Source organism: Aythya ferina, assembly GCF_964211825.1.
Source record: "Aythya ferina genome assembly, chromosome: 11".
NCBI lineage: Eukaryota > Metazoa > Chordata > Aves > Anseriformes > Anatidae > Aythya > Aythya ferina.
The window spans coordinates 596,907-610,999 of NC_140307.1; the positions used below are offsets into that span (position 1 = coordinate 596,907).

Below are 14,093 nucleotides of genomic sequence, written 5' to 3' on the forward strand. Positions count from 1 at the left end.
ACAGCTGTAAGCTTCCTTTTTTTTTTTTTTTCCCCAGATACTGGGGCTGGAGTGTCTGCTGAAGCGCCGAGTGCTGTCCTAGGTGTACTCTTTTAGATATCCTGTTTGTTTGTTTTTACACTGTGGAGCTGTGTTATCATCATGGCTGTGATAAGGGCATTTGATGTGCCCTTCTTTCACCTTCCTGCCTTGCACAAGGCAGCCGTGCTAAGTTCAGGTGGGGTTTAGATATGCATCTGTTCCTACATGTGCATTTCAATGAAATGTCTGACACAGCAGGGGCAGAATCAACCCCACTGTTGGTTTGCTTGACTGGAGCAGAGGATTCCTTCAGCTGTTGCTGAGCAAGGAGTCTGATAGCAAGTACTTTATATAACCCGTCCTGTGAGTGAAGTGTGCTCAAGGCTGTTTCAATTAACCTCACTGTTTAAAAAAAAAAAAAAGTACACTTCTTCTATCCTGAACATGCCAAGCTGCAGCATAAAGCCATAGAGTACAATTAATCACTTCTCTTGCCTGTCTAGCAAAGATTTTGATCTCGTGCCTGTGTGGATTCTGAATCACTGAATAGCTCAGGTTAGAAGGGACCTTAAACCTCATCTCATTGCAATGCCACTGCCAGGTGTGGGCAGGGCCACCACTGAATACATCAGGTCACCAGCGTGGCCTTGAACCCTTCAGGAATGGGGTGTCTACATCCTCTCTGGACAACCTGAGGGCAATTCTTCACCACCCTCTGAGTGAAGCATTTCCTCCTAACCCCTCATCTAAATCTCTCTTTTTCAACCCATCCCCTTGTCCTATCATTTTATGACTAAAAAGTCGTTCTCCGTTTTTAGTTTTTTTATTTCTAAAGCCACTTTTAGGCACTCTAAGGCTTCCACAAGCCCTCCTTGGGCTCTTCTCCCCCAGAACCTCGACCCTCCTTCCAGTCACCGGGGCCGCCCCTCACGGAGCGGGAGGCGGGAGGCGGGAAGCGGCGGCCTCCGCCGCCGCTTCCCGCCTCCCGCCTCCCGCTCCGTGAGGGGCGGCCCCCGCCTCAGCCCGGCCCCGCCATGGCGCTGTCGGAGCCCAGCGAGGCCGTTCCCGAGGAGCTGTCGCCTCTCAGCCAGCAGCGGGAGCAGGTCCGTGGCCGTGGGGTGCCTTTGGGGGTGGTGGTGGTGATGGAGGATGGGTCCCCGCTCACCGCTCGCCGTTCGTCCCCTCAGGAGCGCACCCCGAGCGGCGGCGCGGAGCTGAGGCGAGGCCCGGAGCAGGGCGAGCGCCGAGCGGGGCCGGGCCGGCAGCTGCGGGTGCTGCTCACGCCGCTCTCCGTGGCGGGCCGCAGGATGCCTCAGAAGCGGCTGCTGGGCGCCTACGACGACGGTGGGGGGGAGGCGGCGGGCAAGAGGCTCCGCGCCGAGCCCCCCGGGACGCCCCCCGGCAGCCCGCCCGGCCCGGCCGCCGCCGCCTCCCCTCATGGCAGCGGCTCGGACGGCGGCTGGGACGCGGAGAGCGACGGCAGCGACGGCGGGGGAGCGGCGCAGGTGAGCGGAGGGGGGCCGGGAAGGCGAGGCTGGGGGCGTTTTGGCCTCCTTGGGCCTCGGCAGAGCGCGTTTTACCCCTTGGGAACGGCTGAGGGGCCGCAGAGCTGCACGAGCCGCTGCCAAAACCACCAGCGCCTTCCCGCGGGCTATAACCAGCTCCCGGGGAACGCGGTGCAGAGATGAGATACAACAGTTTTGTCAGTGCTCATTCGTGTTAAAATCACCATTTCAACTTGTCCTGGCCACCTTTTTCTCTCAAAGATGGAAACAAACAAAGCTGTGTTCTGTTTAGGTGCCACATTTGCCATATTGCCAAGCCGTTAAGTTGCTCGTTGTTTCGCTCCAGCTTTGGTTCAGCTGTAGCATGATTCTGATGAGCTGGCCCCTCTCGCAGGACCGATGCTAGCAGTCAGTGCTGTAACGCGTGCTAGTACCTCTATAGACCAGTACTGGTAGGGAATCACCCTGGTTTGCCCGCCTTTTGTTTGTTTAAACGTGCATCAAACCAGCTCTGGACAATCCAATCACTTTAGAGACTCACGGCCCAGAAGCCTGGGCCAGCTCTGGCGTGCCGTGTAACTGTGCCGAGGTCTGTCTCGCTTTTCTTTTTGTAGGATGGATACCCACAGCTATCAGCTTATGAAAGGAAAAGACTAAAGAACATAACAGAAAATGCGAAATTCTTCGCTGCCTTAAAGCTGCACGAGGTTTGTATAGATCCTACCCAGTGTCAGCCACTGTGCTCCCTCCCGTAAGGGCACTCGTGCCCCAGGAAGCAGCCTGCTGCCCATCGTTGGGAAACCCTGCCCTGATAGTGACAGGGGCGTCAGGAGAGGGCATCAGCACTGCCCTGACGGGATTAAACATTGGCACTTCATGTTGCTAGTTAGCTCCCTCCAAGGAGGGGAGGCCGTTAGGTGACCCCACGGAAAGCTGGGTGAGCAAAATCCCAGCAGGGCCAGCTGAGCACTGGCCCAGGGGCAGCCAAGCACACAGCTGCGGCTGGGCCTGTCTGGGAGGCAGCAAGACTGCACCAAGACTACAGCTTGAGTAAAAATGACTCTTCCCAGTTACCCTCAGAGAGGTCAGCAAAGGCACGTCTGCCTGCAGCCACAGCGCTGCTGGCAGGGCAAAGGCCAGAGCCATCAGCTAGGGTGAAACGGGGGAATTCTTGTGGGTACGTAGAAGACCAGGGCAAAGCAGAAAAAACACAGTCTGATATTTAAAAGTCCCTTTTTGTTGTTGTTATAAGCAATTACAATATAGTTTACTGCAGCCTTTATACAGGTTGGCCTTTTATGCTTGTTAGATATATTTTTAATCTTTTATTTTTTCTTTTTAAGTCAGCTGCAAGACTTCACAAAATTGCAACTAGACGACAATCTAATGTCACTAAAAGGTAAAACAACCATGTATGAGACTGATACCAATGTTCCTTCATTGAGTTTTAACTGTTTTAGCGCTACCACCTGCACATAGCAGATACCAGCAAGAGGGAGAGCTAATGATGAGTCACTCTCCAAAGCTGAATCTGCATAACTGATTATCCCGAGCTGTATGAATTTGTAAATAGGTAGCTCCAAGGTAGTGGCTCTCCTCTGCCATCCTATGGAAAGAAAATGCTAGTATGAATGCCCTTTTCATCAAATTACAGAACGTGCTATTTTTGTGATATTTGTATTAAGGTAATTTTTTTTTTCTACTTGTGATTTTTCTGCATGATGGCTAAAGAAAGAAATGTTAAATGATGAGAACAAATAATAGGAAAGGGCATGGGAAGGAAAGGGTTTGGGGGGAGAAACAAATGGAAGGGATAGGCTAAGCAATTGTTAAAGAAAAGACATTTGGCAGTGCCAAAGCAATGTTAGGCAAAGCCGAAAAATGAGCTGAAATACAAAATAGAGAGTAAGATAAGCAAGGAAAGGAGAGAAAAAGGTGGCTAGATAACGAGTGGAAGGATGAATTATAAATGAGGATGGGGAAGAAAAGCAGCAGTGGCAGGATGTATTACAAGGGAAACATGTCATCAGTATATATGCATTACTAACTGCTCTTTTTGTTGTTGCAATCACTGAAAGAGAAAGTAATCGCAGTGCTCCTAAAGTCGATCAGAACATTGAGGTGTCAGAGCTGCAGATAAGAACCTATTCCGTAGTGTTTTACTTAAATGCTGAGGGCTCACATTATCTAACTGTGTAATTTTTGAAATGTTTTACTTGTTGTAGACCTAAGCCTAAGAAGGCAGAAGAGGAAACAGTGCGACGAAGGTCTATGCGCCTGCAAAGAGTAGAGCCCTCAGTGCTGGAGGTGCCTACCCAGCCAGAGGCAGAGGAGGAATATGTAAGATGGGGACGGGTTACAGAATCCTGTGCATATGCTTAGAAGTGTTACAAAAACGGTGCTAGTGAAGTTAATTCATAACGCTTGCCTTTGCTAAGCTTACTGCAAAAACCTTCAGACATTCGGGAAGGTGCGTTAGTGTCAATGACGAGGTAAATCCTCGAGGTAAAATCTTTTTTTAATGTTTGTTTCTTGTGTTAGAGTGGATGTGTTCTCAGAATATCTGGTGTGCAGAAAACAAAAAATCACTTTATTCATAGTTTTAGTTGATCTGAGTTACGAAAATTGCTAATGTCATTCCACAGCCTCAGGTTCCAGCCGGACCTCTGCCAATGGTTCCAGAAAATCTGGTGAAGAACAGCAAATTGACAGAGGAATTACTGGCTACATGGATGAAAATAAGCGAGGTATTACTAGCTATAATTAATGATATTTAGATTACATAAATTAACTTGAGTTTGAAGTAGTCTAATTCTGTTATTATAATTTATTTTCCTTTCAATTTGCAGACGAAACCCAATGATACCGAAAAGCACATGTGTGACATGAAGAGGTAATCTGAAGGGAGCAGCTAAAAACTAGATCATGTCTAGTTTGTTCTTCTCTTTCATAACTCATATTGTAATGGTATTCTCTAGATATCAAAACAGCCTAAACAGTATGGTCCTCAGTGAAGATAATGTCAGGAAGGTTGTGCAAAACCGAATATGTTCTGTGGCCATCCATCCTTCTGAAAGCCTCATCTTTGTGGCAGCTGGGGACAAGTACGGGCATATCGGCCTCTGGAACGTCGTAAGTCCTCTGCGTGCTCCTCGCCTGGCAGAAGTGTTTGTGGCAGGATGGGCGCGGGTGGGGCACAGGCTGGAGTGTCCTTTTCTTGGCTTGCAAAGGTGTTTTGTACTCATTTTTTGCAGATAACACCAGGGTGTCTGTTAATTTCAGGCTCACTAGAGTTGCTCAAAAGGTCTGGTCCTTCGCAAGCCCTGGTTTAATGGGAAGAAACTGGTAATTTTGGGGAGGAGAGAGAGGAAGAAAATGGATCACCAGCTGAAACCCAGTGAGGGTTAAAATTACAATTCACAGTTGAAAGATTTGGGATCTAGTTACAGTACCCTGTTAGCAATACCATAAATAGGTTTTGGAGAGCGAGGGTAGATGGATGTTCAAGTATTTGGGTTTTTATATAAATTTTGGGTAGATGCAGAGAGTTGCTGTGTTTCCAGTTAGCAGAAACAAAAGTGGCTCTACCAGTATATGCTGACACACATTTATGTACATTGCCTGTGAAAAATAGCTTAGCATTTGGGAATTTGAAAACTGCTGAGGGCTTTGCAGATAGCCTCATTATGGATTTTGAATTGCCTTAATTACTCCTGCAGCAAGAATCTTTGTGCCTGTGACTTACACCTTCCTAGCCTCCCTCCCACCCTCTTCTCTGATCCCACATCATCTAAACCAGCTGCTTGACGTTTGCACACATACAGATTTTCTTTGCGTTGTTTGCAATGCTATTAACCTTTTCTGTGGAGTTTCTCTTGAGTCATTTCAACTTTGACAGCTTCAGGAAATTGATTGACTAGCTTCAGCTTTGAGACTCAACTCAATTGTAAAGACGTTTAAAGTGCAGCATAGAAAGCTGAGACTGCAGAGCTGCTGCTGCTTCCTATTGAGAAGCATGATCTGGTTGAGGTTTCTGAATGCCACAGGCGTTCTTCGTGGCCTTGCAAAGACATTTCATGTGGAAGCCTAGAAATGTTAAAATTGCTGTCTTACTGTCTTCCCTCTTGATTTCCTTTTTTTTTTTTTTTTTTCTTTTTTTCCCTTCATGAAGGGAGTTGGACTTTACCAAGCTGGGAGTAATCTTTGTGGAATGACTTGTTCCAAAATGAGCGCTTGGTTTCTTTTAAATTATCAGAGCTGGAAGGATACCAAGGTTTGAAGAGAAGATACAGGAGATGATGCTTTACATTCAATTTGGGTGAATGTAATTTAGCCTGAGCTGTAAGCAACCCAGTGTGTCTGTGTTCTGCTGTTAAAAGCATATGCATGTATCAGCATACTCAGCAAGGGGTTCAGTGGTAACTTGGCGCTCTTTTGAGTTAAATCACTTGTATAGTGGTGAAAATGGTACTGGAGGGAGGCCCAAGCTTGTCAGCAGTGTGCTGAAAGTGCACGTGAAGACGGTTTCTTATTCCTTGCTAAGCTGAAACTCCCTCGGTCCCAGTGAGACGTTAGCCTGGGCAAGCTGTGCCCCAGAGCAGCCTGGCTGCCTTGCTGCCTGCACTGTGCCTCCCCTCACCAAGCTCCTGCTGCCTCCTCCATGTAGCTATTCAGGGAAGACAGCGTTTGAAAAAGAGACTTTACTCTGAAAGTTGTGGTAATTAACAGAAAGAATGAATGAATGGAAATAACGATCTGTATGTGTCCATCGACTCGCTTGTGTTTTTCAGGACTGTAAGGGTGAAGAAGGAGCACATGTCTTCACTCCTCACAACTACTCAGTCAACTGCATGCACTTTTCTCCATCCAACCCTGCTCATTTGCTGTCCCTAAGCCACGACGTTCTACGATGTGGTGACGTTACTAGGGCGATCTTTGATGAGGTGAGCACTCCCTCGCTTGTCTCCGACTCATCTCCCAAATTACAGGAAGCCTAATTCACACGTCCGCACATGATGAAAAGGTTTCTGCAGCACTGGAGAAAGGAGTGCGCTCATTAGTCCTCGCTCAGGATAACGGTTGTTGGATTACAGGAACACAGAGGCGATAGGGTCTTGTAAGAGTTTTAACAGAGAATTCACAACATGCTCTTGTCAGGCGGGTTTGGATGGCTAATTACATACGCTGTACTAAGGACACTAGGTTAACAGAAAGGTTGCCTAAATGGATAGCTAAGGCTGGAGTCATCAAATTAGGTAGTTGTCTTCAGTATTTTTAGTATATTTAAAAAGCAAAAATGCCCACAGTGTTTTGGGTATTGTGAATGTGTATTTAGTTGAATAATTTCAGTTTCATTTGACCTTTTCTATCTGCAGATATGCAGAAGTGAAGACAACTTATCCTCCTTTGATTTTTTGGAAGAAAACGCCTCCACTGCAATAGTAGGATACTGGAATGGCAGTGTCGCTGTCGTGGACAGACGGACCCCAGGAACATCTTCAGAGCTTTCTGCTAACATTGGCTTCAAAATAACGAGGACAGTCCATGTTCACCCAGTGAATAAACAGTATTTCGTTGCTGCTGGCTCAGTGTATGTAGCTCAAAGTGAACTGCAGTTATTGTGTATATGAAATGTTCCGTTTGCATCGGTGTTTGACATCAGCTGTAAGTGGGAGGTTTGGAGAGCAGCACCAGCTGCCGGGGAGGGAGGCAGGTTCTTAGTCTCAGTACATAGTCTGTTTTTTTGTTTTTTTGTTTTCTGAGAGATCCCGGTGGAGAGGTGTTTTACTGTGCTGTTTGTTTGGAGTGGTTTTGGTGCTCACAAAGTCCCGTAGAGCCACTCGCTCTTGTGGTTGTTGATAGGCACTGCTGAAGTAAAGTTCTAAACACGGTTCATGTAAAATGTGTGTCAGTCTTTTGAGCCTTTTTTTGGAAAATAAAAGCTCTGGTTATTTAACTGCCACCTGGTGTGTTACAGGGATGTTCGTATTTATGATGTTCGGTACCTGAAGTCTGATGGGAACAAGCCTGTGAGTACTCTAAATGGACACACAAAAAGTGTTGCTTCTGCGTACTTCTCACCTGTAACTGGCAACAGAGTTGTGACGGTGTGTGCTGATGATAAACTGAGGTAAGGCTGTGTGGGAAAGAGTAAACTTTATGGAAAATACCAACTGATAGAGTTTGTTGTTTCCTGCCTTCATTAACTGTCATTGAGAGCATCCTGCCTTGATTTGGTTTTCTTGTGTAGGCATTTTTAATGCTGCACGATTTTAAATTTTTGTTAATTTTTTATTTTCCTGAAGAATATTTAACAATGAATAGGAAAATCTACAGGTGCTGCAAGTCTTCACTCAGCAGTTTGTTGAACTTGCCTCTGGGTGCTGGGGATCCTAAAGATTTACAGGGGGTGAAGGAGAGCCCAGGATTTCTGTTGATGGTTTCTCGGTCAATAGAGCTACACCTGGCTGAGGAAGTCCTGACACTGGAAGCTCTTAACAGTGTCTGCGTTTCCCTTCTCTTGCATTTTTTTTCCCCTGGGCATCCTTTTTGTGCAGTGACTAAATAGACAAGATCCTGGGCTAGAGAAACCTTTCATTTGTCGTAGCAAGCCTCTGTTGTTCTTCTCTTCTAATGACTTTGAGAAAGGATGACCTTCAATTCTAGCTAAAAGCAAATCCATTTTAAAAGTATTTGAAAATCGCAGCGGGGATGTGGGCGCTCGTACCCCAGCTGGGCAGCTGTGTTCTGTGCTGCCGTATTCCAGTCTTGCTGGGTCTGTGCCGAGCTGATGCGTGCAAAGTGCTTTATGAGGAAGGGGCTGCCTTTTTTAACACGTACCTCTTATTAATGCGATATTTCATTTTAAAGGGTCTACAACACCAGCTCTTTATCATCTACCATTGCAGTTCTCAGCACTGTCAGGTAAGCTGAACGCGTGGGGCTGAAGAGTTGGCCCTCAGCAGCAGCTGTGGGAGTGACAGAGAGAGGCTGCAGCACGCTGCACTTAGCAGGGGCACGGCTGTGGAGCTCTCCTGGCCTGAGAACTTGCCCTGGTCCTCGAGGCTGCCTGCGGTGGCTTTGTTTGTAAGGCACGGCTGGGACTCAGCCTGCTCTGAGTCGGTGAAGGCTGCAGGAAAGCTGTAATGTCTCCTGTGTACCGGGAGCAGACCTTTTTGTGCCTTCTGAAATGTTTTGTTTCAGAATGCTTTTGCATTATGCATTTTTTTGTTGTTGCTTTATTTGTTGTTTTGGGTTTTAATATCAAAAGTTACTTCTTAACGGTGAGGAACGTGTTCCTGAGTAGTCTCAACACTTGCAGAATAGGTTTGTTCTCCAGAAGGAAGAATTGTCAGGCTTGCCTCACTAGGGCACTGGTCAGCGACTGGCCTGAAAATTCTTAGTTTGCAGTTTATTGACAGGCTTGCTGCATTGTTACCCAATTTTCCCTACAATGTGCAGCTCTAAGTCTGACTACTCTGACAAATAATCATTCATGTCAAAGTATCCTTTGGTTTCTCTTTCTCCCTTATGTTTCTTTGTCACATCCCACCCGTCACAGGACAGCAATCCCCTGAATGGATCCGTGCAGTGTTTGAAAGTGGTGCTGGCCTAGGAGGCAGGGCAGATGGGTGGGAGCAAGTATGATGTAAATGATGGTACTGAATTCAGTAAGAATATTTCTCTCTCTTCCTATTTGTTTCTCTGAAGGCATAACAATAACACAGGACGCTGGTTAACTAGGTTCAGAGCAATTTGGGACCCTAAGCAAGAAGACTGCTTTGTGGTGGGCAGTATGGCGCGGCCGAGACAGATCGAAGTCTACCAAGATACTGGAAAATTGTTGCACTCTTTTTATAACATTGATTGCTTGGGCTCGGTGTGCTCCATTAATGTTGTTCATCCCAGTAAGAACATCTTAGTGGGTGGCAACTCCAGTGGTCGCCTTCATGTGTTCAAAGAACAATAATTAAATGCTTTTTTTTTTTTTTTTTTACATGATACGTTTAATTTTCATTAAGCAATTCTTAAGCTAATTGCATTCTCTCAGGACAAAAGCGTATTTTTAAAAGCTCTAAAATAAATTTTCTAAACTACCTTTGGCATTCTCTTCTTTAATTAAAAACAAAAACTAATCCTACTATGGCAGGCAATTACAGTGGTTTGTACCAAAATGTGTTTTTCCTCAATACTTTGGTCGTATCACTGGCTAAATGTACGAGACACTGCTTAATGATTTTCGTTAAAGAACCTGCAGCGTTTCTTCTCTAACAGCTTGTGTGCCGTTCCCACCACAAGGCTGGCACACCTGCAGCAAAACACACCCGTAAAGAAGCTGCCTTGTGCCTCACGGGGTCCCTGCTTCAGGGCGCAGAGGGAAGGTCCCTCGGCTGCCACCACGGAGCTGTGCTCCTGGGCTATGGGTTGCAAGGTGCTGGCTCCAAGCTCCCCGTCCCGCACCGGGAAGTGCTTCACCTTCACCAAGCGGCCCTTGGCACGTGCCCTGTGTGGCCGACACCGAACACAAAACACGGTGAGAGGCTGTTGGGTTTGTACGCCCGTGCTGGGTGCCAGCCCTGCACTGATGCAGCTCCAGAGGGTGGAACCTGCCAGCAGTTCTGCAGCGTGGGCAGCACCGCTGTGCTTTGCTCTTGGTCTGCAGGCCCTAGCTCAGCCACAGCCCCTCTGGGTGCAGGCATCACCTCGAGGCGCAGGCTTTTGGCTCTCCCTGGGTCACCCTGAGCCCCAGCGGCCCGCCCGGGTTTCTCAGGGTGGCCAAATTTTGCCCACACCCTGCGCTCGGGTATGGTTTGTACTCGAGCAACGAACACTGACACCACAAGCACTAAACAACTCTCATACCAACTCTGGGTTTTCATGATATTTAAATATTTATTTAAATTTAAAAATACTTTTCATGGCACCAATGATTTTATGCTAACTAAGATACTGAGTATGTAGAAAAAGGTACATTTTGAAGGAAAATGTAACTTACAGTATTTGGCACATGAAAGGTTAATTTCTAGATTTTTCTTTTTATGAAAACTAAGAAATTCACATTTTCAGGTATTTTACCGTCTACTGCTTAAAGATGCAGTATGCTATTATGAGATATTTTTTTTTTCTGATATAAGAATCTATGGAAACAACATTTTAATATAAAGACAGGTAAAACTAACAGGTAGTGAAACACAAGACATAATATGGAACATACAGGAAAAACATACAATGAAAAATTACCAGTTCTCGTGGTTTTTGCAGTAAAATGCTGGGTGAAAACTGCAGAGGTAACCTAGGTCTGGCATTTATAGCTATCCTAAAGTAAGCTGATGGAAAAGGTTTTCAAGGTCAATACTCGGACGCGTCGCGTTTCTGTCGAAGGAAGGTGCCTAACGCACAAAGTATCGAGAGCGCGGCGGCCGCGGGGGCAGGCGGCTCCGCCGAGGTGACACCACGCGGGTAGGGCAGCAGCTGAAACAAGGGAATACTGCATCTTTAACCTGGGGTGAGAAATGTCGAGTTTGAGACTATCACGCACTGCATAGAAACACCATTAACTACAGACTGAGGTAGGAACACTACACTAAGAGTTAATTTCGCTATGTTGCATAAAACAGGATATCATGTAAAAACCGATCCTCCGTCCCCTGCAGCGCTCGGGACTTCTCCTGTCTGCTCAGAGCCACAGCGGGACCCCAACCCCCTCGGCTGCCGTGCCGTGAGCGGGCAGTGCCGGGGTGAGCGGGGACCGCGCTGTGCCGGGTGCCGCTGCCCGGGGCCGACCCCACCGGGGATGGTTGGCGGGCTGCTCGGGCAGGGACGCGGGAATCGGGCTGCTTAAAACTGCAGTTATGGCCCCAGCTTACGTAAAATCTCTCCCTGAGATGAAAAAAAAACTCGCTCGTCTGGTCTCCCTGCCTTGAGTACGTCCAACTTCTCATCCAAAACTTAACAGAACTGGCTTTTATTGCTCCCTGTGTAAGAGACTGTTACGCTTCCCAGGTAACTGAAGGTCCCGGCGGCTATGTCACAAGTACAATGAGCTATTTTTTTGTTTATTTTTGCTTAAGAATAATAGATAGGTCTAATGGTTGTCCATTGGCTTCTCCAGTGTTACCTCTGCTCCGGTAGTTCTGTCCTTTTTATCTTCAGAAAAGTCATAAAATTAGAGCTCCTCTCTGTATTCCAAAACTAGTAGCACGTTAAACTGACGTTAGGCTTCCAGTCTATAAAACATTTACACCATTCGCTCGGCTCGAGCCCCTTGGTACAGCGCACCGCGTTCACCCGATCCGTAAAGTAAAAAAAGACTCGGTTAGGTTCAATAACAAAATAGCTTCTCGTTGTTAAAATATACGTCGAAACAGTCTCTTTGTTTGTACAAAAGGAGTACAGCTTCCCGAGGCTCGCTGGCTTCCTAACCATCCCCAGCCGTGCGCCAGGGGCTGGCTGAGCGCTCGCCCACCGGCGCGGAGCCCGGAGCCGCGGCAGCGAAGTGCGGTGCCGTGGGCACCCGGACGGGGACCGGCCACGGCGCAGAGACAGTCCCAGGAGGCCGCGTGTGGCGAGGACTCAGGGTTGCACAGCAGCACGTGGCCGTGGCCGCCTGCATCAGAAGGAGCCGGCGTGGGGTGAGGCCGGCCGGGGGTGCCCCCGCGGGAGGCTCCAGCTTGGCAGGAGCGCTCTCTGCAAAGCGGCGCTCGGCGGGCGGTGGCGTGGCGCACAGTGGCGGATTCGATAACGTAACGATACACGAGTGTTTAAATTAAAACTCAGTAGCACCATTGCTAAAGCTCCTGCGTGATAACAGCATCTCTGGCCTCTCGGCCGCTGGCTGATGCTCGTACAATGATCAGTGGTAATAGTAAAATAAATTCCTCTCTTTATTCGGTACCTCCAAAAGTAACACGCGCGGCTGTGAAAATCAAAACTGAAACCTTAACTTATTCTGCGGGCTCCAGGGGTGGAAGCAGCGGCCGAGCAGGCTAGGGAAGGGCAAGTGTCTGGTCTGCGTCTACCCCTCTCTTCCTCCTGGAAAGAAACGTCCTAGGCAGCACTGTACTCGGGGTCATGGGAGAAGGAGTTATTGCAAGAGCCGAAGGTGCCACAAAGGTCCCGCTGGCTGGGGACAGCAGCAGGTCTCTCCCGAGTCCGCCTGGCTAGTTTTGTGGCGGCTCCTGCCTTCAGGTGTCAATGAGCAGGCTTACCACGGCGCGGACTTTGCAGGCAAACCATCGCCTGAGGGGACAAAAGTATTGGTAATGGAACTGCTCGAACTCGGGGGTCTGGCGGATATCGCGGAAAAAGGCAGTGTCAAGGTCGGACTCGGTAAGGACGATCAGGAGAAGGAGCAAAACAAAGAGGAGTCCAACTGTCACAAGGAGCAAACGGAGGACACTTAAAACAAACTTATTCACCTGTTCCGCCCGTGTCCCGCCGTGGCCGCCGGCACCCAGGCACAGGGCGCGGAGCTCGCCCGGCTCCTCGGCCTCGGCCGCGCTGGGCGTGCCGGCCTCCGACTCCTTCTCCTCCTCGATGCTGCACGGGGCCCCGTTCAGCTGCCGCGACAGCAGCATCAGCTCCAGGCTGTGCTCGGCCACCGGCGTGGGCAGCACGCTGTCGGCCGGGCTGTAGCTCTCGTCGGCGATGACGGCCACCCGCTCGCTGCTCTCGGCGCGGCCGCCGCGGCCGGGGGGCACGAAGGCGTCGCCGTGGGAGGCCGAGCGCACCGGGGTGGAGTGGGCGCTGTCACGCAGCGACTCCAGGCCTGGGTGGGGAGGGAGGTGCTCAGTGGTGCAGGGGGGGACGGGGCAGCCCCCCGACACCACCCGCTCACCCCGCAATGCCCCCAGCCCTACCCGGTGTCCCCAGCGCAGGGTGGGCGCAAAGCACTGGGTGACATCTGGCGAGCAGCCCATGGCACCCTGCTCGGCTCTTGTGTGGTTTTACTTATTTTTTGGGTGGTGCTGGTGTGTTTTGGTTTTTTTTTGATTGTTTGGCTGGTGGTGGGTGTTGTTTTGTTTTTTTTTGACACCTGCAGAGCAGTCCGGGCCCTGCGCAGCGCCTTTTTTGTGCCGCTTGTGACTGCAGAGGCGGCTCCCCGGCGGGCGCGTGACTTGTCACCGCCGCCAGCTTTTCTCCTGGAGCGCGGCCAGGCTGCTGGCAGGGGCCCGGGTTTGTCATCAATCACCACTGCTTCGCCGTGCTGCAACCGCCTGGAGGGTGACAGCTTCCCCTCGCTCACGGCTTGCTTAAAGGCGCCCCTGCCACCAGCTCAGCGCAGATAACCTTCAGCTGGGAGCGCAGCACAGCGCTGGAGGACAAACGCCTGCTGCCTCCAGCCCCATGTGCCCATCCCTAGACAACCCCACCCAACAGCTCCCATCCTAGCAGCTCTCCCATGTGCCCGTCCTGCTGCGAGGGCCTCACGGAGAAGCCCCTGGCTCGTGTGGAGCCTTCCCGCAGGGGGGAAGCGGCGGCTGCATGGCTTGGGGTCGTGGCAGGGTTTCCTTAATGCCAAGGTGGCTCCGGGCTGAGCCCAGCACTGGGAGCAGCCGCACGTAAGAG

The 14,093-nt window shown here is 49.5% G+C and overlaps 2 protein-coding genes across 3 annotated transcripts in view; one reads left to right on the forward strand and one right to left on the reverse strand.

The window, feature by feature from the left end:
- The first annotated feature begins 1,011 nt into the window (after nucleotides 1-1,011).
- WDR76 (WD repeat domain 76) lies at nucleotides 1,012-9,623 on the forward strand. Its single transcript, XM_084532773.1, has 13 exons — nucleotides 1,012-1,124; nucleotides 1,209-1,526; nucleotides 2,141-2,233; nucleotides 2,870-2,925; nucleotides 3,752-3,866; nucleotides 4,172-4,273; nucleotides 4,376-4,419; nucleotides 4,505-4,658; nucleotides 6,317-6,469; nucleotides 6,902-7,116; nucleotides 7,504-7,656; nucleotides 8,397-8,450; nucleotides 9,237-9,623. Exons 1-13 carry the CDS (start codon nucleotides 1,056-1,058, stop codon nucleotides 9,493-9,495), a joined length of 1,785 nt encoding a protein of 594 aa, XP_084388899.1. The 5' UTR covers nucleotides 1,012-1,055; the 3' UTR covers nucleotides 9,496-9,623.
- A 775-nt stretch (nucleotides 9,624-10,398) lies between these two features.
- FRMD5 (FERM domain containing 5) overlaps nucleotides 10,399-14,093 on the reverse strand; it is a 77,941-nt gene continuing 74,246 nt past the window's right edge. Inside the window, exons 14-15 of one of the 2 annotated variants that reach the window (XM_084531780.1) lie at nucleotides 12,944-13,293; nucleotides 10,399-12,764 (exon numbers count right to left, since the gene is read on the reverse strand). In XM_084531780.1, coding sequence (XP_084387906.1) covers nucleotides 12,717-12,764; nucleotides 12,944-13,293 — 398 coding nt within the window. In that variant the 3' untranslated portion in view covers nucleotides 10,399-12,716. Of the gene's footprint in view, nucleotides 13,294-14,093 lie in introns of both variants that reach the window. The other variant, XM_084531779.1, reaches the window with a different exon arrangement.